This window comes from Myotis daubentonii, chromosome 5 (genome assembly GCF_963259705.1).
Source record: "Myotis daubentonii chromosome 5, mMyoDau2.1, whole genome shotgun sequence".
NCBI lineage: Eukaryota > Metazoa > Chordata > Mammalia > Chiroptera > Vespertilionidae > Myotis > Myotis daubentonii.
The window spans coordinates 95,379,127-95,406,446 of record NC_081844.1 but is presented as its reverse complement, the minus strand read 5'-3'; the positions used below and the strand labels follow the sequence as shown (position 1 = coordinate 95,406,446).

Here is a 27,320-nt window from a genome sequence, read left to right as displayed (position 1 = left end):
TGTCTTGCAGTCACCGGAGAAGAAGCTTGCATGTGAGTTTTTTTGGCTAAACTGTTACTTGCCAGATTGGAGTGGCTGCTTCTTTTGCCAGCCTCTCTCTGCCCCCCATTTATGACGGTAGACTTTCAGTTTGGGGGCTTTTCTCTGAGTCTGTGTCTATGAGCACTAGGCCTGGTCCACATTCTGCTTTCTGAAATGTTCTCCTGACATCCTTCAATAAAATGCAGTCTGAGTCGTTGCTTCCTGTAGCATGAGTGATGAAACACAGTGATTCACATTCTGACTTAATCCTTGTTAATAGATAAGTTGGCAATATAACGGAGGCTAGGGACTAACCATTGTGGCCACAGGGCAAGAAGTACCCTGTATCTACCCAAAGGCCAGTAGACGGTCATCTCAGAGCCCAAGGGCAAGTGCATCAGGACCATTGGAGGACTAGTCTTTGCTCTGGTGTCCCCTCACTGAGCCTGGCTCTGGTTTCCTTCCTGTTTCCTCCCTAATCTCCTTTCTGAGCATCAGGAGTCAGTGTGGACTTTATGTGTGGAAAGGAGCTGGGAAATAAGGGGCTACTTCCAAGGGCAGCTTTGCCTGCCTGTCGGAGGTACAGAGCTCTCAGCCACCTTGAGCTAACAGAGACCTGAAGCCATTGTATGTGGTCTCCCATCCATAGCAGGGTAGGCTCATGTGATGCATGCAGTTATGGTGAACGGAAAAGTTGCAATCTGAGAATTAAGATGTGTCCCCATACCATCTGTTGGGGGCACAGCAAACAGTCCGTTTTCTCTTTTCTTCCCTTTAGGCTGATACCATCATGCCTTCTTGGGTAGCCTTCCCCAGCCTCATACTACTTTGGGCAGGTAAGTGATAGGTGGGCTGGGGTTTGGAAGGCCTGGGCATGAGGCAGTGCAGGGTGTGTGTGGATGTGGGGGAGCAAGGTGGATATGCTTGGACTCTGTTGGCAGGTAATGGGTCAACTAGTGAGCAAAGAACCAGGCTGAAACAAAAAAAAATTCTTAAATGGTATGAATCACAAAATCTAAGGCTAAGTAGAACACTTATATGTTGCCATTTCTATTTAAGAAAAAAGGGGGTGGTGGGTAGTTGGGTATACATGGACTTCTCACATGGATGTAAGAAATAGAACCAGCTTTTTCCTGGTGTAGGAGGGAATGAAAAGAAGAGATGGTGCTAGAATGGAAAGAGACATTTTGTGTATGTGTTTTTTATTGTACATTTTGTGCATGTGTTTTTAACAAAGTGCAAATAACGCTTTTAAAAATAAGATATGTCATGGCTAGTATGGCTCAGTTGGTTGGGCATCTCCCCATGCACCAAAAGGTCTTGGTTCAATTCCCAGTCAGGGCACATGCCCAGGGTTACTGACTGGATCCCAGGTAGGGGGCATGGAAAAGTCAGTTTATCACTGTCTTGCTATCACATCAATGTTTCTCTCTCTCCCTCTCCCTGCTTCTTTCTCTAAAAATCAATAAAAATATTTTAAAAAGTAAAAATAATATAGAGTGATTATATTTTTATTGATTTCAGAGAGAGGAAGGGAGTACATCAATGATTAGAGAGAATCATTGATAGGATGCCTCCTGCACGCCCCCTCCTGGCGATTGAGCCTGCAACCCGGGCTTGGGTCCTGACCTGGAATTGACCCTTGCCCTCCTGGTTCATAGATTGATGCTCAACCACTGAGCCATACCAGGCGGGTGAAATATGGGGTTATTAATGCCATTACCACAGGAGAGAGTTTTTGTTTTTAAGTGGCTTAACTTAGTACTTGATTGAATGTTCTCTAATTCTCTGGGTTCACCATGGGAAGTGGGCCTCGCTCAGTGCCATGCTCATCTCCTCATAAGAATGATTTCTACTTGGATTTTTTTTGGACATGATCTCTCTAAGATCAATAAAAGTATATTTTTAAAAAACCCCTTTATCATCCAATGCAGTCAAGTTGGTCCTTAAATGAAATCTGATGAACAAAATAGATCCAGAAACATAGAAGCATAGAACAGACCGTGGAATCTCAGAGAGGGTGGTTGGGTGGATGGGAAGAGAGCAACCAAAGAACTTGTATGCATATATGCATAACCCATGAACACAACAAACAATAAGGTGGTGAAGGCCTGAGGTGGGGGCAAGGGGGAGGGGAAAGGGGACATATGTAATACTTTCAACAATAAAGACTTAATTAAAAATATATTTTTGATTATTTTAGAGAGAGAAGGGAGAGGGAGGGAGAGATAGAAGCATCAATGAGAGGGAAACATCAATCTGCTGCCTCCTGCAAACTCCTACTGGGGAATGAACCCTCAACCCATATAGGGTGACCTCTTGGTGGATGGGACAACACTCAACCAACTGAGCCACACCAGCCAGGGCCCCAACAGTAATTTAAAGAAAACATTAGCTCTGCTTATTTTTATGAGAGATGGGTAATGAGGTGACTTCATTCGGAATTGACATTTTAAAAATTGCAATAAAAATTAAAACTTAATTGCAATGGCATTTTCAAATGTATTTCATTGAGACAGTAATTGGATTTAGGGAAGGGGAAAAGCAACATGTATACATTCCTTATTTAATAATCAAATACCTGTCAAATGAAGAATGAAATACATTCTCATGTATTGATAGAGTGTCATTTGGTTCAAATATTTTGGAAAGAAATTTGAAAAAAGTAATTCTGCTCTTCGTTCTGACAATTTCTATTTTAGAAATTTATCCTATCAGGAAACAATCCTAAATAAAGAAATAAGTTTAATAGTCCTAGCCAGTTTGGCTCATTGGTAGAGCGAGGCCCATGGACTGAAGGGTCCAAGATTCAATTCTGGTCAAGGTTATGTACCTCAGGTGCAAGCTACAACCTGGACTTGGTCAGGGTTCATGCGGGAGGCAACCAGTTGAACCAGTTGATGTGTCTCTCTTACATTGATGTTTCTCTGTGTCTCACCCCATCCCTTCCATGCTCTCTGAAAATCCACGAAAAAATATCCTAGGGTAAGGACTAACAAAAAATAGAAATAAGTTTAAATTATTTGTTGTTTACAGCTATCAAAAAACCAAAATGCTGATAAAGATGTAAAGAAAAAAACTGATAAAAATTTTTAGATTTAAGATTAAAGTCACATGATTACAAATGAAATAAACCATATAAAAAAAGTAAGTGGGCATAAATATAAAATTAAAATATTGAGGCCTCAGACTCTATTTTCTTTTTATTTGCAGATGCTGTAGTTTCTGTGTCATATGTGACTGGAGTGGTGGGTCAGTCTGTCACGCTACCCTGTATCTTTTCAACAGCTCATGAAATCTCACCCATGTGCTGGGGTCGAAGGGCATGTCCTTCATTCAGTTGCTCAAATGAACTCATAATGACCGATGGCTACCATGTCACCTTTGAGAAGGACAAACGTTATAGGATGAATGGAATCATTTCCACAGGGAATTTGTCTTTAACCATACAGAATGCAGCCCTGTCTGACACTGGCACCTATTGTTGCCGTATTGAGTTCAAAGGGTTGTTTAATGGTTATAAAAAGAATATATTTTTGGAGATAAAGCCAGGTGAGTTTGTCTTCCTGTGATCACTTCATGTGCATGAACTGAGATGCTTACTGTTTGGTGGTGATATTCTCTTCCTTTAAGAAAGAAAGAGGAGGTTCCTACAATCCTGTTTTTTAATAACTTTGGGGAAATAGAATTACTTACTTGTGTAGAATGAAGTGTTAAATAACCTAGAGCCAGGAGTATAGACTAGAGGGCCTTCCCAGTCTGCAGACTATCTCTTACAGCAGTGCTTCAAAAATGCTGGTTAGTTCATGAAGAGGCATTCATGGCTCCATAGGGAGATGAGGTGAATATTTTTCTCAAACTAAAATTATTCAATGTAAACAACTACACTTTTTCTCTGAGTTGATGTCACTGAAAATTTATAAAATGACCTTTCTTAACATTTCAAAACTAAAATGGAGATTTTCAAATGTATAGACAATATTGTGTAAGAGATTGTCAAGTAGATACATTACCAACTCAATCTTGTTGCATATGCATTGTGTAAGCATATATAGTCCCACCTCCACACTCTGCCTTACCTTGGATTTCATGAAGCATAATTCATATTATATTGTGATATTGCTTGTTTAAAAATTAAAATGACATTATTCTATATAATAAAAGCCTAATATGCTAAGTGTCCGGTCATCCCTTCAACCAATCAAAGCATAATATGCTAATGATATGCTAAGGCTGCTCAACTGCTTGCTATAATGTGCACTGACCACCAAGGGGCAGACACTCTGAATGGTAGGTTAGCTTGCTGCTGAGGTCCAGCCAATTGGTACTGAGCGAGACAGGTTGGACATGCCCTGGAGCCTTCCCAAGGTCCCTCCCTGGCCCCAATCGTGCACCAGTGGGGTCCCTCAGCCTGGCCTGCACCCTCTCGCAATCCGGGCTGAGGGACCCCCTCTCCACGAGTGCATGAATTTCATGCACTGGGCCTCTAGTTGTAATATAAAAACTGATGCATCCCAATAACTGTTTATTAGTTGCCTTTAAGATTTTCATGAAATATAAAAATCTGGCAAATTCACATTTCTTCTCTCTTGAGATGGACATTATAATGGCCCAGGTTTCTGAGTTCTTCCTTAATCTCCTTCCAGTAAAGTCTTATATTGACAGTAGAATACAATATTTGTGACCTTAATAAGCTGAGTCTCTTTATCATTTTTATTAAATTAAGAAAATTTTATTTGCATCATCTCAAATTTTGGACTAGGTTATTTCCTTTAAAAAGACAAGTAAGAGCCCTAGCTGGTTTAACTCAGTGGATAGAGCATCTGCATGTGGACTGAAGGGTCCTGGGTTTGATTCTGGTCAAAGGCACATGCTCGGGTTGCAGGATTGATCCCCAGGAGGAGGCATGCAGGAGGAAGCCAATCAATGATTCTCTCTCATCATTGATGTTTCTATCTCTCTCTCCCTCCCACTTCTTCTCTGAAATCAATTTAAAAATATATATATAAATGATTGTTAAAAAGGCAAGTAAGATAAGGTCAGTTCAGATGGAAAAAACAGCTGACTCTGGAAACTATATCTGGGAAGCAATTCAGGGAAGCCAAAGAAGCTGATGAGACAGAGCTGTATAGACAGATGTGGGAGGCAGCACATGGAGCAGAGATTATGATTATGAAATTTTGGGAGTTGTGAAATTATTTTGATCAGTCTGAATTTTTTAAAATATATTTTATTGATTTTTTACAGATAGGAAGGGAGAGGGATAGAGAGCTAGAAACATCGATGAGAGAGAAACATCGATCAGCTGCCTCCTGCACACCCTCGACTGGGGATGTGCCTGCCACGAAGGTACATGCACTTGACTGGAATTGAACCTGGGACCTTTCAGTCTGCAGGCCGACACTCTATCCACTGAGCCAAACCAGTCAGGGCAATCCATCTGAATTTTTAAATGTGACATGGAATGGAATAAGTAGGAAACTTTACAGTCCTTCCAATCCTTTGATAGATATTTGAGCCTCCAATAACCAAGTCTTTGCTTAAGTTTTTTTTCATTTTTCACAGGCTCAGCTTACTCCTCACCTTTCTGTTAGAGCTTTCCTCACCTGCATCTACACTTATATCTTCCTAGCTTCTTCCTGGGGAAGATATTTTCTACTGATGAGGACAAGTTAATTACTAGATCTGTCTTGGTTTCCTCTTCTTTATTGTTCATTGTGCTCCTTTGATCAGATTTTTTTGCATGCTTGCTTTTTTCTCTATATTAGGTATTAGGTTTTTAAATGAAGGGAAAGGATTAGACTGAATACTTCTTAAGAGCCTCTGACTATGGCTTTGATCAGGGTCAGCCAACATTATAGCCTAGGGCCATATCACATACAGAACAGGCCCAGCATTTTTTTTTATAGATAAGCTTTATTGGAACAGCTATACTCACTCCTTGTACTAGCTGGACTGTGTGGCTGCTTTCACGCTAACAGAGTTGAGCTGCTGACAATGAGGCCATAGGAAAGCCTAACACATTTACTGTCTGGCCCTATACAGGAAGTTTGCTGACCTCTGCTTAAGACTAACGCCTTGCATGTAATAGATACAAAAATTTTTTGAAAAAGAGTTTAGTCTGTTCAAGGCACAGACGGGCTTAATTCCAAATGAAACTGATTCTTTCAAAGGAAGAGCATTCAAATCAATTGTCTGCTCTGTAAGGGTTTCTTTTATTGTTAGTAGAGTTGAGTTTGAAGGAAGCTATATATATAAAGGTACCTGTTAAGCAAAATGTACACATTTTTGAATCAGGACTTCATTGATCTTCGTTTTAGCCAGGCACTGGGTTTGAGCTTAATTCTAGTGTCAGCACTCTCTGGGTAGCTCTGAGACCTTCCGTAAGTGGTTTGGAATCCAACACCCTATCTGACCCAAGAAAGAGACAAAGATACTACCTGTGGTCTAGTCCACCTTCCAGCCAATATATAAGTATCTGTGTGATCTTATCTATGCTAGTGGGTGTGAGTTAGTCCTCATTTAGGGTGTAGGTCTCTTTGGAGGGTATCCTCAAGACTGAAATGAATGCTATGTATTGATTAATATATATTTAACTTTCTGGGCCTAGAAACTATTTTTTAATTTAGTCATTAACCACTGAGAGGACAAAGACAGGTCCAGGCTCTAGATATTTTCCCTGCCTCCCCGATATTTACAAAGATACATAAATCTGATTTGCGTGGTTGGTCTTCTCAGAGTGCTTCAGTGTTAATCCTGGGTATCCTTTATCCCCTCTGAACCTCCTAGTATATATTCTTGCAATACAGCTATCTCTGTTTTCGTTGGCTTTTCTTCAAACACTCCCCTGTAAGGATCTCATTGACCAAGGACAGGATGTCATAGTTCAGGGTAAATTAGTGCCCAGCTTCGCTTCAGGATAGTTTCTCATTGGTTATGTTGATGTACAGGTCCAGCACAAAGATCTTGTTCCCTGCTGCTTGATTAATCCTTGCTTTCATGTTGATTTCTAGCTCCACCTAAGGTCACCAGTGTTCCAACACCACCTAAGGTCTTCACCTCTGCTCCTACAACTCCAGCACCAACACTAACACTGAACCACAAGACAGGTAAAATGATATGTTTCTGAGGCTTTAAGCCTTCTAGTGAGTGGATAAAGGCCACCAGAGTAGGTGTTAAGGCAGAGTTACCATCTATGCTAAAGGTTTTTCCCTGGGTTCCATAGGGTCTCGTGTGATCTGTGAAACCTTGTCCTATATTACATGCATCTAATAGGTATCTTCAGAGTGAAGGGACTAATTTAAAAAAAAAAAAAAGATTCTCAAAGGGTTTCATCATTATCCAAGAAACCAAGACCTATGATATTGGACAATGAATGATGTGGATTTGGTCCAGTTGGCACTGGTTTATGAGTAAAATCTATGCAATTCTAGAGAAGAAGGTAAATCTGAGTGTTTTTCTTTTAGTCCTCTCTGAAGTTGGACCCTTAATACAAGGATAACAAGCCCACCACTAGTTTTACCTGTAATATTTTATTGAAAGAACCATTTCTAATCATTGTACCATCAGGTAGGTCTTTGGCTGCTTTCACAATGTGAGATTTGAACCACAGCCACTCACTCAGACTATAGCCGCCAAACCCTAACACTTCCATCTGGCCATTTATAAAAGGTTTGCTGACCTGTGCTTTAGACTAATGCCTTGCATATAATAAACACTGACAAGTATTTGTTGGTTTATGTTTATTGCACATCATAGCAAAAATTGGCTTGATTCCAAATTCAACTGTATCTCTCCAAAGAAGAGCTTTTAAACCATTGGCCTCCTGTGCAAAGGTTCTCTTTTTTTCTAGTTATTCAAATTGAGATTCAAGGTTCTTGTGGAATACAAAGGTGCCTGGTGAGGAAAAAGTACACATTGTTGATCAGGCATTCATTGATGACCTTTTGTGCTAGGCACTGTGTTTGTGCTTAATTCCACTGCCATCTCTCTCTCTGGGTATCTCTGAGACCTTCTGTAACTGCTTTGAAATCCTAAATCTGCTCTGTCATGGAAAGAGCCCAAGTTATTACCTTTTTCATCTCTTAGTTGGGAAGGAATCATTGGTGGTCTAATTCACCTTTCAACCGAATGTATAATGTATAAATGGCCTGTGTGATCTAGCATATACTTGTGGTGTGAGTTCATTTAGGTGCCGGACTCCTGGGAGAGTATCCTCAGGACTGGCTGAAATGAATGCTATTTATTGGGTAAACATTCTGGGCCTGGAACTACTGTTTAAATCTTAGTCATGCACCACAGAGAGGACACAGTCAGGTCCTGGCCTGGACACTTTCCCCTCCTCACCATGTGTAGAAGGGTATGTAAATCTGACACGGCTGGTTCTTCAAAGTGCTTCCGTGCATAATCCGAGCGACCCTTTTCACATCTGCAGCTCCTGGAATCTACACTTTCAATGCAGCTGTTTCTTCTTTGAAGGCTGGTCCTCAATCCCAGCCCGGTCAGATTCTAGTAGACTAAGGACAAGGACTCTGAGCTCAGGGGAGATTAGTGCCCAATTCTGCAGAGGACAGTCTCTTATTGGATGTGTGAGTGCAGGCCCCGCACAAAGCTCTCATTCTCTGCTGCTTGATTAATGCTTGCTTTCATGTTGATTTCTAGCTCCAACTAATGTGACCATGGGCCCAACATCACCTATGGTCTCTTCCACAAAGCTAGCAGGAGGGCCACAGAAATTCAAGACAGGTAAACTGATGTGTTTTCTAGGCCTAGGCCTTCTAGTGAGAGGATGTAGACAGCCAAGGGCATGTGCTAAGGCAGAGTTATGATTCTAGGGTATGAATTCTTTCTTGGTTTTTAAACATGGAGTTCACAGTATCTTTGAATCTCTGTTCCGTGTGTGTGTGTGTGTGTGTGTGTGTGTGTGTGTGTTACCTATAAGTACTTTTAGAGTGAGGGAACCTTTTTTTTTTTTTTTTAAATGAGATTCTCAAAGGGGTTTTTTATTATGCCCAAATCTCAGACATCTTGGACATCTAATGTAGATGGTGAGAATTTGGCCTAGTGGAGCACAGATTTATGAGGAAAGTCTAGGTTATGCCAGGAAGTAGGGTTAGGCTAATGAGAGTCTGTCCTCATGTTCTAGACATTTTCTCCACCTCACACATGTTTATGAAGATACATACATCTGATATGCATGGTCTTCAGAGTGCTTCAGTGTAAATTACAGGTTTCCTTTTCACCTGTGATACCCCTGGGAAATACACTTTCTCATACAGCTGATTTCTTTTTGCCAGTGTGACTTCAAGCCCTCCCTTGTCAGAGTCTTTTTGAGCAAGGAGAGGAACTCTGAGCTCGGGAGATTTGTGCCCAGTTCTGGAGGGGAACCCAGTGCCTCACTGGCTTTGTTGATGTTCATGCTCAGCACAAAGCCCTTGTTTTTTCCTGCTGGATTTATACTTGCTATCAAGTGGATTTCTAGCTGCACCTGAGCTCACTGGGGTCCCAAGATCACCTGGGGTCTCCACCTCTGCTATAGCACCAGTTCACCTGCAGAACATCCCAAGAAAGAAAGTGATGTGTTTTTGAGCCCAGAGGCCTTCCAATGAGAGGAGGTAGACCACCCAGTATATTATTATAAGGGGGAAGTATAATCTAGGATTAATGTTCTTCCCTGGGTTACAAACGTGAGCTTCACAGTAGCTGACAATCCTCATTCCAAATTACATGTTTCCTTTGTAACTGTAAGTATTTTTCAGAGTGAAGAGACCCATAGTTTCTTTAAATCAGATTCTCCGGGGGGTTAATTATTAGCCCACAAGTTCCCAGACCATTTCTCTTTGACATCTAATGAGAATGGTGTGGACTTGGCTCAGTTGAGCACAGGTCCACAGGGAGCTTGAAGTGGAGATCCTTTATCCGTTGTGAAGTCAGAGCCTCATCTGGAAGGTAAGGCTTCATCAAGATGATCATTTCCTCTGTCTCCTGTGTGACAATATTCATTCTAAATTTTTTCCCTCCTAATTTACAAATTTTAATTTACTTATTATGTGAAGTTATAGTTGATGTACAATATATTACTTATAGGTGTACAACCCCATGATTAGATGTTTATATAAGTAACAAAGTGATCGCCCTGATAAATTGAGAATCCATATGACACCATATATAGTTATTACAATATTACTGACTATATTCCCTGTGCTGTAGTTTACATCCCTGTGACTATTGTTGAAACTACCAATTTGTACTTCTAAATCCCTCGATCTTTTTCACCCATGCCCCTAACACATTTCCCATCTGCTAAGTTCTTTACAAGTAGTATATTACTTGATTCTTATGCCAGCCTTACCCATTGTAGGTGTGATTTAATTCTGTTTTATATTTGTGGGAACCTAGGCACAGAGTCTAATTTCATTGTTGAAAGGCCTATGGGTAGAAAGTGGTTGAGTCAGGATTCAGTCTCCATTAGTTTGAATTTGGGACTGTGGGTATAACTACTGGATGGTGTTTCTACCATGAGGCCTGAAGTTATATTAGGATGAATTTGTTCTGATCTGACATCTTCACTGAAAAAGCCCTTTATATAATTATCCTGTCTTTTTATGTCACTCAGTGACAGTTTTGCTTCTAGCATTCTTTACTTTAGTATGTAGCATTAAAAATTGAAAAAAAAAATGCTGTTTATACTGATGGCAAAGTAAATATGTGGTTTAAGGATTTCAGGAATTTAGAATGTATGGCTTTTTTCAATTCAGGCTACGTGCTTCACACCTCAAGTTTCGGATAGTTAAGTGTTTAATTGTAATACAAATAGAGAATCATTTGACATGAGTCAAGAAAAGCTTGGCCTCCTGTGGACTACTTCAGAATCAAACCTTCTATTTTTAAGATTAAAAAGAAAACCTTTAGTGAAGATTCTCAAAACCTTCAAAACTTTTTGACTCCTTGAGGTTGTCTGGATTCTGAAATGTCTCAACATTTAAGCGCTTTTTCTTAGCCAGAAAAATCTGATGGAAGATTGATTTTTCCTTAACTCCTATTGAGTCTTGTGTATATTTAGCCATAAGGGATCTGAAGCATTTGTGCTATAAGCTGAGTATGGAGGAGAGGGCATTAGGTTAAAACTCAGATTTTAGAGCCTTAAATGTATGTAAGAAAAATAGCTTTCTTCCAGGCAGCTGAACATACTAGAGAATCTGTTGACTCTCTTCTTTTAAATATATATTTTTATTGATTTCAGAGATGAAGAGAGAGATAGAGATAAATAGATAGATAGGTAGGTAGATAGGTAAACATCAATGATGAGAGAGAATCATCAATCAGCTGCCTCTTGCAGGCCCCATATTGGAGATCAAGCCCACAATTGGGGTATGGTACCTTGATGGGAATGGAACCATTACCTGCTGGTTCATAGGGCAATACTCAACCACTGAGCATACAAGCTGGGTGTGTTGATTTTCTTAATATTGATTTAGCTTCTATATACTTAGTTTCACATAGTGTGTGTCTGCAAAAGTGTGTGGATTAGTCAACTTGGTTTAGTGAACGTACATAAGTTTTTGACTTTAAAGTAGAAATTCAGAAGAAAAGATCTGTGTGACCTTCTGGGGAATCCTTTCTAATAAAAGGGTAATATGCAAATTAACTGTCACTCTGTCACAAAGTTGGTGGTACCCATAGCCACAAGATGGTGGTGCCCAGTCCTCTCAGCCCCAGCAGGAGTCACCCAGTGGAGGGGGGGGAGGCAAGGAGGCAGCTGCTGAGAGCGGGCAGTGTGAGTGGCCTGGTGGAATGCTTGCTTCCTCGCTGCTGTGACCAGGCAAGTGTTCTGCGCCTGGCCTCGGATGGGCCTCTGGGCCGCGGAGAGCCTCTGAGCAGTGGGCATGGAGCTGCCAGGCCCTGCAAAGAGCTACTGGCGCACGGATTTGTGCTCAGGGCTACTAGTATTAATTGATTATTAATTGAATTGAACCTTATGTTTATCCTGATTGTTTCCTAAGGAGTTGGAGTCTAGAGTTGAGCTTCACAGTACAGGGGGGAGGTGAGCACTGGAGCTAATTCAATGCAGAGACATTTACTTTTACATCCACTTCCTATCTGTCCTCAGTGCCTTCAGCACATGTTCATTTCCTAAAATATGCATGAAATGGTTGGATGTAAGATTATAGGAGGAGGGGAGCAAAGGAAGATGCCCACAAGAAATCAAAGTTGGGGAAGAAGTTAAGGTCAGGAGCCTTTTGCACAGACCTAAGTTGGATAGACTGATCATCTGACTTTCTTGTACTGTCTTATTCTTTGTTCCTAAAGAGAGCCACGTCCCCACATCCTGTTACAGGGTTCAGTATTGGAGTAAAACATAAGAAAGGATGATGTTGAAATGTGAAGATGGTGATGGGAAAGAGGAATTAGGAAGACTGATGAAAGGCAATAAGGAAAGCCCAGGTCTGCGAATTCTTGCCCAGCCAGCACCACTAATTTGCTCTAAGTTCTGTGGTGCTCTCTGGGGAGGGAATATGAAGATTTTATAAGGAGGCAAGTGATGCGTAGCGGTGTGCTTGAGAATTCTTAGTGAAGCTTTTTGGTGAGAAATGGAAGATGAATCAGATAACACAGGAAATCAGTCATTCAGAAGGAGTGAGCAGAATGCAACTGCAGAAGGAGCCGGGGTCACGGTCTGCCAGGAACCTGGCCGAGGGTTGTGAATCATTACCAAGTTGAGAGATTGGGCAATGCAGTCACCTTGAAGAAACTTCAAGGAGTTAAATATTGTGAGGGTGTATCCCGTGCTGGTACATATGTGCATCTCTCTGGAAAGATGTGTGGATGGATAATCATGAACTTGAATAATGTCAGAAAATCCAGATTGGGGTTATTGTGAAGATGGGATGACAGATTAGTGTAAATTCCTAGGCCCTGTTTTATGAACATGAAATGTCATTTGTATGGATAAAAGCTTAATCAGGTGTCTTACATAAGATGCACTTTTGTAGGCATTACGCATTTAGGGACATCTTAAAAGTGTGGAAAGTGTGAAATAATTCTGTCTATAGATAACTATCCAGACCATTATCTATATCAGATTTATTCCTGATAGTAAAGACCTAGATGGCAGTGTAATGCCTCAATGTTATCTTTGAATAAATTTCTAAGAAAGAGTTGAAGGTAGTTCCCAATTTTAGGTTTGTTGCTTATTTTTGTTGGGGCTGGAGATTTTTCTACAAATAGAACAGAGCTCTTTCATCCTTTTTATTTCAGAAACCACTTCATCTTCTCCACTGCAGACAACAGAAACCCCGCCTATCACACCACAGGAAGCAAGTACGACCAGCTCATCATTGAACTCTTCTTTCCCAACAGGTAACTGCATTTTCTTTCCTGAAGACCTAGAGCATTCAAAATTTGAAAGTCATTGACATAGAGTTATGTGTACATATTTTGACACGAGTGCCGACACTGGCCCCTCAGCTATGTGACTGAAACAAATGTCTTACCCTCTCTGAATTTGATTTCATCATTTCTAAATGGATGGAACATCACTGATCATGCATAATTCTTGTGAGGATTAAATGAGATGAAGAGCTTGGGACATAGGTATAGGGGGGTAAGTGATAGATACAATAGCAACTATGACTATTATGTAGATGTCCAGAGTACATACTGGTGGCACTTTTAACCTGATTCCATGAATGGCCTCTGTGCTCCTAAAATTATAGGTAAAACTTTTTATGGAATACATATTTTTCTCATAAAGAAGGAAAAGGGTTCCATTTTCATAGGTTCCATGACAAAATTGTTAAGAATCACACCTTACAGGATAGATTAATAAATACTAGTAACTTGGTTTAATTCTTATAATGCCTGTTCCATTTGGCCATATGCATATATTTCTTGGCCATATTTTTTATTCATTGTTTCTTTTATCACCAGAAAGCAATGCAAATATATTTCATGTTTGTAATAAAAATTCAATATTTTTTTATAATTCTAACCAATTTTCAATTTCCTGTTGAACAGATGGGAATAGCACTGTGACCCAGCCTTCAGATAGCGGTTGGCAATACAATGCAACTGTAAGCAAATTTCTTTGTATTTATTAGCCATATTCTCTGCTATGTTCCCCTGGAAGCAAGTTATATTTAGAGATTACTTCTGTAAGGCTAGCCCAAAGATTAAAGTTCATATGGATACAGGTAGACCAGCTTGTTAGAGATGCCTGATAAGTGATGTTTCACTCATACATACACACAACACTCACACATCACAGACTTTCTCCTGGCCAAAAGTTTGAATAAAAATGAATGAACTAATTCAAGGAGAGTGAGTTAACATACCATTCCCAGGAAGACTTCAGTTAACATTAGGGGAATAACATGCTTTGAGTCACTGTGCTGGCATGTAGGCTGTTCTAAACAATTATATTATGTAAGTGAAAGTGTGCTTGCTTTGACATATGCCCCCCAATATCCTTTTCCAACCTGAATGCCTTCCATATAGAAATTTTGAGGCCAATGCTGAGATTTTCTCTACCTGATGTAATAAGTTTCCCCATAGGATGACTTATTAAGGTGTTAATGTGTTAAACAACTTTGTGATTGAGTAAGTGACTAGGAAAGAGTCAGGATGCAGACTCCAGAGATTAAACTTTGATGCAGCAAGAAGCTTAATCCTTCTCACTGATCTTTCACTTGCTTTCTATTAAAATATCTACCTTGTGGTATCTTTTCAGTATTAGAACTAAGCTATGGAAAGAGGCCTGGCATGATGCCTGGCATGTTTTAAGCTTATTCTAGGAGGGGGATACTTACAAACTGCACCAGGAGATTTAAGCACAATTTGCATTTCCACCCAACTGCACAATTTAAGTTCATTGTTAATCAGGGTTATGTCTATGAGCAGCCACTTTCAGGCCCATTTCTATAGACATGGACAGAATTTTGAATTATGTTAAAAACATAAACACTGTATCAAAGGCCAGATTCAATAATTCAGCACATTCAGATAGCATCAACAAGTGAACTTATATATGAACAAAAATTGTTTCTTTCTTTTAATATAAGAAGATGAAGCTTATTGAAATTTTAAAGAACAATATGGATAATTTACATATAATAAAGAGCAGACTTTGAACTACACTTTGAGCTTTGACAAGCACATGCACCCACAAAAATCTAACTCCAAGCATATATAAAATATTTCCACATCTCCAAATACATAATTGAATTTCAAATTGTCTGGGAATTTCACCATGGTTAGGACCTCAGGAGATCATTTGGTTTTACCCATCATGATCTAGAAGTAGACTAGAGCCAATAAGATTAATGTGCCTGAGTATGTTATTTTAAGAAATGTTTTCTGCCCATAATTCTAACAAGATGCTTTTTCAATCTGCTGATATTTCCTTAGCACACAAGCTTGAAACAAAATACACCGAGGAACACCAGTAAGTGGTACATTGGACTCTGCATTGCTGCCATGATATTGCTCACCATTTTGGCTGCCATTCTTACCAAAAGTAAGTCGTTTGACCATTGTGCCTGAGGGAACAAAGTGAGGGTTCTGGAGCCAAACTACCTGGGTCCAAGGAGCTTCACACACCATGTACTTTTGACATCACGTAACTTCCCTGTTTCATAACCTTGTTCCTTTTGTTTCTTAAAAATATTGGCCTGTAAAGAAACAAGGCAATTTAAGTTCTCCATAGGAGAAAAATAGCACTAAGAAATAAGAGTTTGTTGGATGGAGTTGGGATTTGGAAGGCAACAAACCACTGTACTAAGTCAGATTTGTTCCCTCTTCCTCTATCCTTCCCCTCAAGACCCCATTTTTGCTCACATGAAGGATAATATTGTTGAAAATCTTACAACACTCACTTAGCTAAAGAGGCAAATGAGACATTGGAGGGGAAACAGATTTCAGGCCAAGGCTAGAATAACGGGTTTCAAAAACTAGCCATGCTAGACTCCATGAACGACAACTGTCCATTTCTTAAAATGAAATATAATCCTATCTAATAAAAGAAAAATAGGGTCATTAACCGTACCTCCGATACACTTCCCATTGGCTAATCAGGGCAATATGCAAACTAACTGCCAACCAAGATGGCGGCTGGCAGCCACGCAGCTGAAGTGAACAGGAGGCTTGCTTGCTCCAGTGATGGAGGAAGCCAAGGTTCCCCGCCTGCTGCGGCCTGGCTCTGAGCCTGAAAGCAACAGCTCCAAAAGCAACAATGTTTCAATTATAGAAGCTAAACAAACCCCAGATACCTGCTTTCAGCCAGCCGAGGTCTCAGAGCTGGAGCTGCAACAGTGTTTCAATTATAGAAGCCAAACAAACCCCAGATACCTGCTTTCAGCACCCAAGGCCTCAAGCTGGAGCCGGGCCTCAGAACTGGAGCTGCTCTCAGTTCCAGTGACAGCCGTAGACGGTAAACAAATCCCAGAATAAAAATAAATAAAAGAAAAAAAGGAGAGGTTAGGGGCTTCAGTCGCCCACCAGCCTGAAAACGGCCCTCAGCCCCTCACCCAGACTGGCCAGGCACCCCAGTGGGGAACCCCACCCTGAAGGGGGTGTGACCAGCTGCAAACAGCCATCATCCCCTCATCCAGGCTGGCCAGGCACCCCAGCGGGACCCCCACCCTGATCCGGGACACCCTTCAGGGCAAACCAGCTGGTCCCCACCCGTGCACCAGGCCTCTATCCTATATAGTAAAAGGGTAATATGCAAACTGACCCTAACAGCAGAAAGACTGGGAATGACTGGTCACTATGACACACACTGACCACCAGGGGGCAGACGCTCAATGCAGGAGCTGCCCTCTGGTGGTCAGTGCGCTCTCACAGAGGGGAGCTCTGCTCAGCCACAAGCCAGGCTGAGGGCTGCCAGTACAGTGGTGGTGGTGGTGGTGGTGGGAGCCTCTCCTGCCTCCTCAGCAGTGCTAAGGATGTCCGACTGCAGTTTAGGCCTGCTCCGCGCTGGCAAGTGGACATCCCCCGAGGGCTGCCAGGCTGCCAGAGAGATGTCTGATTGCCATCTTAGGCCCAATTCCCCAGGGAGCAGGCCTAAGCCAGCAAGTGGTCATCCCCCGAGGGTTTCCAGACTGCGAGAGGGCACAGGCCGGGCTGAGGGGACCCCCCCACCCCTAGTGCACAAATTTTTGTGCACCGGGCCTCTAGTCATTAATAACTATATTAAAGTAAGTTTGGGCATGTGTGTGAATACACTAAACCAGTGGTCGACAAACTGTGGCTCGTGAGCCACATGTGGCTCTTTGGCCCCTTGAGTGTGGCTCTTCCACAAAATACCACATGCGGGTGCGCAGGTACAGTGCGATTGAAATTTTGTGGCCCATGTGCAGAAGTCGGTATTTTGTGGAAGAGCCACACTCAAGGGGACAAAGAGCCGCATGTGGCTCACGAGCCGCAGTTTGCAGACCATTGCTAAACCATTAATAAACATGAGATAGTTTGCACACTGGGGCTTATTTGGGTCCTACAGAGTCAGAAGGAGTTACCTGAAATTTTATAGGGAAGAGTGTAATCTGAGTTTTGTTTTCCTCTTTTAAAAACCATTCTTCTAAATTTAATTTTTCTCTAAAATCAATGAAAAAATCTCAACATATCCTCAGGGAAGGATTAAGAAAATGAAGAAATAGTAGAAATAATATATATGTTTTAGAAAAGGTCTCATGAATTCTTTGGCTGACATGTTTTATTTTCTCTTCAACTCCTTTCCAATTTAGAATATTTATGTGGGGAAAGAAAGGTGTATCTTATAAGGTAAGCTTGAAAGGTTTGTGTCAATGCTTTTTGATGTTCATACTCTAATAAAAATAAAGAAGAAATCATCTCTATTCTTCTCCCCTTTCTCCTGAACTCTCCATTTTACACCCTGGATCCTAAAAATTCTAGTTCAATGAGTGCCTCCATCGCTGTCCACACCTTCCAGTGATATTTTTAGCTTTCTCCGTTTCCCTGAAACTATTACAGAAACAGCACCCCAACCCTAAGGTCTCAGAGCAAGAGAACTAAATCACAATAGCGTTTGATGAAATTACGTTTGGATGAGCTGTTTGGTTTGTTCTTGATTTCATTCAGTGCTTTGTTTACTGAAAGCCTATTCTATTCCAAAGAGATGAACAAAACAGACACAACATAGAGGCAAGTCACCAGGGTCCTTTTACTGCCTCCAGGCAGATAGCATGGGGTGTAGACGAGGGTAGTGGGCTGTGTGAGTGAGCCTGATGGAGTAGGAGGCCGCTGGCAAAGATCTGGAGGAAGACAACTCCAGGCTGAAGCAGTCCCCCATCCCCTGTTGTCCCACACTCAGCATGCACTGCTACTTTACATTGGTTATGTGGCCTCATAGGCATTTGACATACAATTTTGTAAATCTAACCTATTGCCAAGTTAAAGTTTAAGTCCTCTTTTAAGGGGACCTTGCTTAAAGCCCAAACTACTAAAAGAAGCAGGCTACTTGGGGTTGGTAGAAAGAAAAGGGGAAAGAGAGAGCATTTATGATGACATGTTTGGGGCAGCCATTTCACACTGACTCATTTTCAGCTGTTAACACCGAAATTGGTTCTCACATGTATGCCTGGTTCCTTTAATGATCTGAGTTGAGTGAAGACTCTCCATTTCATATAATTTCTGGGCAGGCTCAGGTAATAAAACCATCACTATGTACAAATTATAAAGCAGCTATACCAAAACTCTACACATAACCTTTTTATACATTTGGTGTGTGAGTGTATGTGTTATGAAAGTCATCTAACTCATGGCATTCACATTTTGACCATAAAGACACAGTAATATATTTGACACCATGATCCAGTACACACTATTTTACTACTTTTATGCTCTGCTATTTTGTATTCTCTGTTTATCTTAAATACAGGAAGTAGGCCACTTCCTGTATTTAATAACCCTCTATAAAGAGCACAATCCACAGTTGGAAAAACACCAGCAAAACCATTTCATTAGCCACCTTTGTGAATATGCATCTTGATTTAGTACTTCCATTTGATATCTGATAATTGTCTTAGATTTTAAAAATATTTTTATTGATTTCAGAAAGAAAGGGAGAGGGAGAGGAAGTGAGAGAAACACCAATGATGAGAGAAAATCACCAATGGGTTGCCTCCTGCATGCCCCCCACCGGGGATTAAGCCTGCAGCCCAGCATGTGCCCTGACCTGGAATCGAACCGTGACCTCCTGGTTCATAGTCCCACAATGAACCACTGAGCCACGCCAGCCAGACCTGTCTTAGTTTTTTGATTTATGTATTCTGGTACATGGATGTCTTGAATGAGAATAGTCTGAATACATCTTAGATGGTTTTTCCCCCCAATTTTTCTTATTAAACAAACTTCCCCACAACTTAATATTTACAACTCTGGAATCTCCTAGTCGTTTAATATGTTGTGTGAATGGGGCTCTAGTGTTGCAAATAGACAAACATGCTGTTCATTATTTAGAAATGATCTGCTTTTCACTTATGTTATTCTTTCTGTAGCAAAGAGCCTCCGACCGGAACTTCACAAAATGGAACATCAGTGTGCTACCAACCACATGAGAATCTCTGCTTTGAGAACGATCTTTGTAACGTTTATCAAGACCCATTGGCGCTAGGACCTTTAGGCTTTTGACTGCAGAAAGCACTGACCAGATCTCACCATGTCTGTTCTTTTAAGCTCCAGGATTATTTTTCTGTCAATATTTCATGGCGTTCCAATGTGTCTGTGATGTTGGTTAGAGTATCTTTAGCTCATCAGTGTGAAGTTAAACCTCATTGGTAATTAGTCTTAATTTTTTATATTAAAATTGGCTCAATTTTTCTGGTCATAGCAGAGCCCTCTCCTATATATGACCTGAACACTTTAGAATTGTATATTCTGTACAGACCTTATGAATCCTGTATCCATCAAGACTTCTCATTGGGTTGACATGAAATGAACCAATACATTGGTCACTAAAGCTGTCACAAGGAGGGGAATAGGACTTGAAATCAGCAAATTCGATTTGGTACTTAAATGAATTCACTTGGAAGCATTTCATGATTAACTCTTGTGTTTTTTTTTTTAATCTTGCAGTCAATACATTACATTTCTTAGGTTCCTCCAAAGGTTTCAAATTATGGAGGCACACATATTTTTATTTTCTTCATGGGGAAATAGTGTGATTTCACCATTAGATCTGTTTGTTCATGGCTCTGAAAATAGGAGGTTTTAAGTGCTTTCCTTGGGGCCAAGGTGGGGCCTTTAAGGGAAGAAGCTAGGATGGTGAGTGGAGCAAGTAAATAGGTGGAGAAAATCTATGGCCATGTGATTTAACACATGTGTGCTACTTCTGCTACTTCTGTGCCACATATAGACAACCATCAGGGATTCTGAACTAACTATTAGAATGATGCAGTACAGTGATAAATAAAAGGGCAAAAGAAAGGGAGACGTTAGGGCAAAAGGCCTCTGCCTTAGAAAAGTAAGTGCAAATCTAAATCTGTTTGAGAGTGTTACTAGTTTCACCTGGAATTCTAAATTGTCCCCAAACCATTTTGATTATTAAAATTATTTTAGAAGGATGAATTTTTTTATCTCATCAATTCCAATGCTGTTCCTTTTCCACAAATGAATTAAATTTTTGGTTTTGCCAAGATAGTGAAACAACACAAGAAAGATAAGAATATTTTTAGCCACCAGAAACATTTTCTTTCTTAATATCAGAAACATTTCAACATGAATAGTTCACAAGGCTGGGTAGTAATTTCAATTTGAGTTAATTTTGAAGTAATTCACACTTGATGTTCAGTGCTACTCACACCAAAGTGGCCTAGGAGGGCAGGATGCTTGTTTTTGAAGGCAACATTTTTGATATGTAGCTACAGAATTCTAGAAAATTATAGCACCTCTGAATAAAGGTTATAGTATATGGGCAAATAATATTGTTGAGCATTGTCCACTGGGTTTCCCAAGTAGGGTGAGATTAATATGGTTTATACATTTTTGTTCAAACCACAGCGTTTTTCTTTTAAATTCAAGACAACATGCAGGAGACAGCTTATGTATATTGCACATTGATGTTTCTCTCTTTTCCCTTCCTCCTCTAAAAATCAAACTATTCTTTTAGACAAACAAATGAATGAACAAATACATAGGCAATCTAGTGTGGCTGCAGCAAAGTGAGTGAGGAGGTTTGGAAAGAGATTAGCTGGAGACATGGGCATTCTCTCACGGGGCTGAATGCAAAGGGCCCTGTGAACACATCTGTTGAGAAGACTCCCACTCTTAGGAAACAAAACACTTCATGTAAAGGGTTAAACATTCTATGCACCACCAAATCATGATACCATTTATTAACGTGCTATCTGGAAGTAAAGAGATAATTTGTCTTTTGCTCTCCCCCTAATCAAAAGCTTTGGTCAGTTGGTTTTGAACAGCTTTGAGTGGTCGGGAGTTACACTCCCCAGACTGTCTCTTTGACTTGATTACATCAGTTTTTCTGAGGAAATAGAAAAAAGTCATGGCTTCATCTAGAGCAGTGGTTCTCAACCTTCCTAATGCCGTGACCCTTTAATACAGTTCCTCATGTTGTGGTGACCCCAACCATAAAATTATATTCGTTGCCACTTCATAACTAATTTTGCTACTGTTATGATTGTAATGTAAATATCTGATATACAGGATGTATTTAGGCAACCCCTGTGAAAGGGTCGTTTGACCCCCAAAGGGGTTGCGACCCACAGGTTAAGAACCACTGATGTAGAGAAAAGGTAATGGTAGCCACCAAAGTGTAAGGTGGTGCCTTATTGGCCTTGACTACTAAATGTCACTGTGGTGTATGTGGGACTTAGAATACCTGGGAATCTGACTGTAAAGTTCCCTTAGGGCCTTTGGAGCTCTGACTTCAGAGTGTGGTGGTTATTGGGTCTTTACCCAATGTCCCCTGAGCCCTTTGTCACCCTAGCCTCCAGTGTAATCTAAAAAACAAGATCTGCCCTGCTGCTGTGGCTCACTGGTTGAGCATCCACCTATGAACCAGGAAGTCATGGTTCTATTCCTGGTCATGGCATAAGCCCAAGTTGTGGGCTCAATCCCCAGTGTGGGGCATGCAGGAGGCAGCTGATCAATGATTTTCATTGACTAGAGGCCCAGTGCATGAAATTTGTGCATGGGTAGAGTCCTTAGTGGCTGCCGGCTGGGGCCTTCCTTCCACTCACCTGGTGGTCAGCTCACATCATAGTGAGCGATCGAAATCCTGGTTGGTTGAACTCCCGAGAGGACACCTTGCATATTAGGCTTATGTATATATAGATAGATGTTTCTCACTTCCTCCCTCCCTTACTCTCCCTCTCTTGCTCCCTCCCTCTTCCCCTCAAATAAAAATATATGAAAAAATAATAAAAAACCAAGATCTGATTGTGTTCCAGGTAAACTGAAAATCCCCCCACTGCTTCCCAGTGGGTAAAAGGTTCTAGTCCATTATAAGCCCCTCACTGATTTCCCATGGTCTGCTTCATGCAAGCCTTCCCTGCTGTACTCTAGCAGAGACAAACGCCACAAATGCCCACTCTTACTCTGAAGCTCAACCCATCTTTGGGGAAAGCTTGTCTCCTGTATTTTCACTGGGAATATACTTAAGTTTCAGCCCAAATGTCACCTCTTAAATCCTGCTGGACCTCATCTCTCTAGCCAGAATTAATCTTCTCTTGTGAACACTTCTGTGGAGCCTTTTTTAGCCACTAGACAAATATGCCAGGCACGGTGCTATTGCCTAGCTTGGGTCATTCTGCATGAGGCCAAGGCCCTACTTAGCATGTGGGGAACATCTGGGTGAATTACAGACACACACCCCTTCATTTTTCTGGCTGGCACAGCCCCTGAGCCAGGGCAAAGGCTTGTCAAATCGAGTCTGCCCAAACTACAAGCATAAATTGTGACTTTATAATGACCCTATAACTTAGTGCTTTGTATTATAGATGTGTGGGTTGAGGACGCTTTGTATACTGAGCTCTTTGATGGCAGCATCTGCTGTTTCTCAACACCCAGCTTACACATTGCAGGTCCTTAGTACATACCTATGAAAATTGAGGAATACAGTCAATGTTTCCTAGAACCTTTCTATGGGTGCTGGAGAAGAAGAGGCGGAGGAAGAGCTAAGAGTGTTTAAAACTTTTTATGAGATAGAAACCACTCTCTTCATATGACTAGCTGAGACCTTTGCTTTGCAACCTTGGCTGTACATTAGAATCACCTGGGAAGCGTGGCCAACTACCCATGCCCAGACCAAGTCAATCAGAATCTCAGCTGTGGGGCCAGAAAGAGTCTTTTTTTCCCCCAAGGTGATTTCAATGTGTAGCGGAGAGGGAGTACCACTGAACTGGAAGGACTTGGCAAGGGAAGGTGAGAACTTGTGTCCTTGTTCTGTGTGAAGAGAGCTCTGCAAAACATAAAAGGTACAGATGAAAACAATATCGATAGCGGGCTGGGACAGGTGGGCAGACGCTGGGTGATAGCAGATCTTTCCTGTGTCTGGCTTGCATGGCAACAGCATTATATTGGTGGCAGCCCTGGGAAGGGAAACATGGACGCTGCCACGTGTTTGAAAGCTCAGGAAGCCAGCCCGCAGCTGTGTAGCTGACTGTCCCCGGGCTTCCTGAGGACTAAACGTTTTCTTCCACAAGTTGTAAAAATAAGCAAAGAAAAAGTCCCTTTGGCCTGTGAGATTTACTCTAAGACAGCGGTTCTCAACCTGTGGGTCGCGACCCCTTTGGCGGTCAAACGACCCTTTCACAGGGGTTGCCTAAGACCATCTTGCATATCAGATATTTACATTATGATTCATAACAGTAGCAACATTACAGTTATGAAGTAGCAACGAAAATAATTTTATGGTTGGGTCATAACATGAGGAATTGTATTTAAAGGGCCAGAAGGTTGAGAACCACTGCTAAGGTAACCTTCTTTGTTTTACACTGTGGACTGCTGAGATGGAGTTTGCTCTGTCTGGCAAATGCTGAATCTGCTGAGCCTAAAAAAGTACTTGGAGGATGACAATTGGATAGTGCAAGATGAAGATACAAGGAGGGGCATCGTAATGTTTGCAGTAATTTTTTTAAAGGCCAGAAGCCACTGCAGGCCTGCACTCAATTCTAGAACTCTTCCTGGCAGACAGAAAGGACTTCTTAGAGGGAGGACAGTAAACTCGGTCCTGTCAGGGGCAGGAAGTTGGCAGAGTGACCCTAGCAAATGCCCAGCGAGAGAGCCCTGGTCAGAATTTAGCTGAAAAAAAAAATGTTTTTTAGCAGCTTTATTGAGAGATAATTCACATACCACATGCTATTTCACAAATATAAGCCCTGAGCCCATAGTTAATTGAGTCTGCCTTACACTTGAATATGGGCATTTGCTGGTTATTAGTTTTTATGTGGGCAGACATATCAAGGGCAAATATCAAGTTCATGAAACATAGTTTATAGTGGAACAATCTGGAGCTTAGGGACTTGTATTCTCATTTGAAATCCTGTGTTTTGGGCAGTCAAGCTTCTCAGGTCTCAGTTTCTCTGTCTATAAATGAAGAGGTTGGCTGTGATCTCTTGGGTAACTGCTAGCTCTGTGATGCCCTGCAAGTGCACACACTGAACAAGCTGGAGGTTTGTATTCAATGTATCGGAGCCCTAGCTGGTTTGGCTCAGTGGATACAGCATAGGCCTGCAAACTGAAGGGTCCCAAGTTCAATTTTGGTCAAGGACACATGCCAGGTTGTGGGCTTGATCCCCAGTGTGGGGCGTGCAGGAAGCGGCCGATCAATGATTCTCTCTTATCATTGACGTTTCTCTCTCCTTCTCCCTTCCTCTCTGAAACAAATAAAAATATATTGAAAAATGCATTTGATGGCACAAAGGTGGTGACAGGAAAATGCAGGAAGGAAAGACAGAGAAAGACCACGGGTTTGGAGAAACTCTTCAGTCTGCGATCTCACTTGCCTTTTGTAAAGAACCCTTGGCGTCTTAGTTTCCAAGACAAAAGTCACTCTCCCAGGGCTGAGACTGACAAAGAGAGAGAAAACAACAACAACAACAAATAAAACACCAGTTGGTTGTGCCCCCAGGAAGTGAACCCGCAACCTGGGTATGTGCCCTGAATGGGAGTGGAACCCATGGCCCTTAGGTGCATGGATGACACTCCAACCAATTAGCCACACTAGCCAGGCCCCAGCTTTATTTTTGAGTTTGTATCGTCTTCTTCGAAAACTGTCAGATGTGTCAGCTAACTGACCTTAAGGTTCTGCCTGCAGCTACCCAGCATCCTTTTTCCATTTTCTGAAGGTAATTAGCTCACGAAACGATTGAACCATGACCTACCCAGTATTCAGACATGTTATTACATTACCTCTGCATTCCAGCCAACAGGTTACTCAACTCAGAGACTGATAATCAGGGCTTTAGATCACAAATGAGCTCCTCTGTCAAGTAGGAATTCTTAATGTGGGGTCTCCTGAATTCCAGGAATTTCAGTCCCATGATGTGTCCACGAAGCTCCTGAAAAGGGCAGGGGCGGGGAGCGGGGTAGGGGGAATTCCGTGCTAAGATATATGCATGCCTTTTTGGTACAGAAAGTCTAAAGGGGCCACTGATTTTCAAAGAGAAGGTTGACTCATAAAAGGTGAAGAAACTCCTGGAGTAGACTAGATGGCCTTGAAGGTTTCCTTTGAGTCTCAACGTTCAAGCTTCTTTGAATGAAGGCTCTCCTACAGATACCAACTTACATTCTCCTTCTTCAGCAAAGAAGCCGGCTCAGCAAGCCGTGGTGTGGCAGGAGCTCCTGGGGAAAAAGGAAGTGCATTTGTGTATGTTGTCAAGTTCTGCTTGGAGTGAACTCAGAGGGGAACGTCTCTGACCAACTTCTCCATTCAAGGAGAGAACCAGGGCCATGTTTTCACAGAAGAAGAAGCAGTGACTGGGATGCCAATTCCGTTTCCTGGTGGAAGGAAGACGAAGGGCTGCAGCAATCTGTACTAGTCAGCCTCAGATCCCTTGGTGGGAAGACAGTGGTCCCTAAGCTCCCATTCCAAGACTGGAGACTAGCTCTGCCTCCTTACTTGTTGCCTCTGTGTGAGACATAAGACAAATTTACTAAATATCTTTGCAATGAAAATCTTAAATACCTAGAAAGGTAGCTTTCTGGAAAGCCTTTCCATTGAAGCACTCAGACAGAACTCTGTCACCTACTTTTTTTTTTTTTTAAATATATATATTTTGTTGATATTTTACAGCGAGGAAGGGAGAGGGATAGAGAGTTAGACACATCAATGAGAGAGGAACATCGATCAGCTGCCTCCTGCATACCCCCCACTGGAGATATGCCCGCAACCAAGGTACATGCCCTTGACTGGAATCGAACCTGGGACCCTTCAGTCCGCAGGCCAATGCTCTATCCACTGAGCCAAACCGGTCAGGGCAGTCACCTCACTTCTTGAAGAACTCACAGACCCTAAGCTAAATCTGTGTTGCTATGTAGGCAAAAGTGGCTGTTGTTTCTGCATCATCTCCCATGTCAGGCTCTTGGAAGTCTGTTCCTCCCTGTCCATTTCCCCCTTTCTGCTGAGCCCTCCCCAGCACATAGGGAATCAATCACCAATATGCACCCATCACTGTCTGAAAACTGCCCCTGCCTTGGTGATGACCAACCTGCTGCTGTGCTGCATGCCATGATGCTAGTCACCTGGAGGGAAGGGACTTCAGAAGACACTTAGACCACATCAGTGGTTCCCTCCAAAGGAGATTCTTACCCACAGAAATCTTTAAACAAGGGTACGTACACCCGGATGATCATTGCAATGATGTTTGCAAAAACCTCTTTCCATTGATAGGGGAATAGTTGATTATTGTGGTGCATCAGCACACCGAGGCAGGTAAGATGTATTCAGGGTGATTTCATCTTTGAGCTGTTTTCCTAATTTAACAAATATTTATTAGTGCTTACTATGTGCCAGGTAGTCTGATACTGAGACCAGAGAGAGAGACCAAATAGACACATCTCTGACCACATAGAACTTCCAGTCTGACTGCAGGAGAATTCGTTCCATCCATTCATTCTGTGAACATTTATGGCATCTACTTTGTCAGGTACTATTTTAGTCCCTTTGAATAGAACAGTGAGGAAGCAGATGAAACCCTTATTCTGACAAAGCTTGTGCCATTTGTCAGAGGGGAATGCTTTATTGATAACTTAAAAAGAATGTTCTAGAATAGTATATATAAGTGATAGACCTTTTTTCTTTACCTTAAAAAAGTCTGGGAGAC

The 27,320-nt window shown here is 41.6% G+C and overlaps 1 protein-coding gene across 1 annotated transcript; it reads left to right on the top strand.

Annotated features, from left to right (window-relative positions):
* Window positions 1–423: 423 nt before the first annotated feature.
* On the top strand, window positions 424–10,810 carry LOC132236168 (hepatitis A virus cellular receptor 1 homolog). Its single transcript, XM_059699547.1, has 5 exons — window positions 424–857; window positions 3,235–3,573; window positions 7,035–7,130; window positions 8,683–8,766; window positions 10,779–10,810. The coding sequence occupies exons 1-5, from the start codon at window positions 812–814 to the stop codon at window positions 10,808–10,810; spliced, it is 597 nt and encodes a 198-aa protein (XP_059555530.1). The 5' UTR covers window positions 424–811.
* Window positions 10,811–27,320: the final 16,510 nt, after the last annotated feature.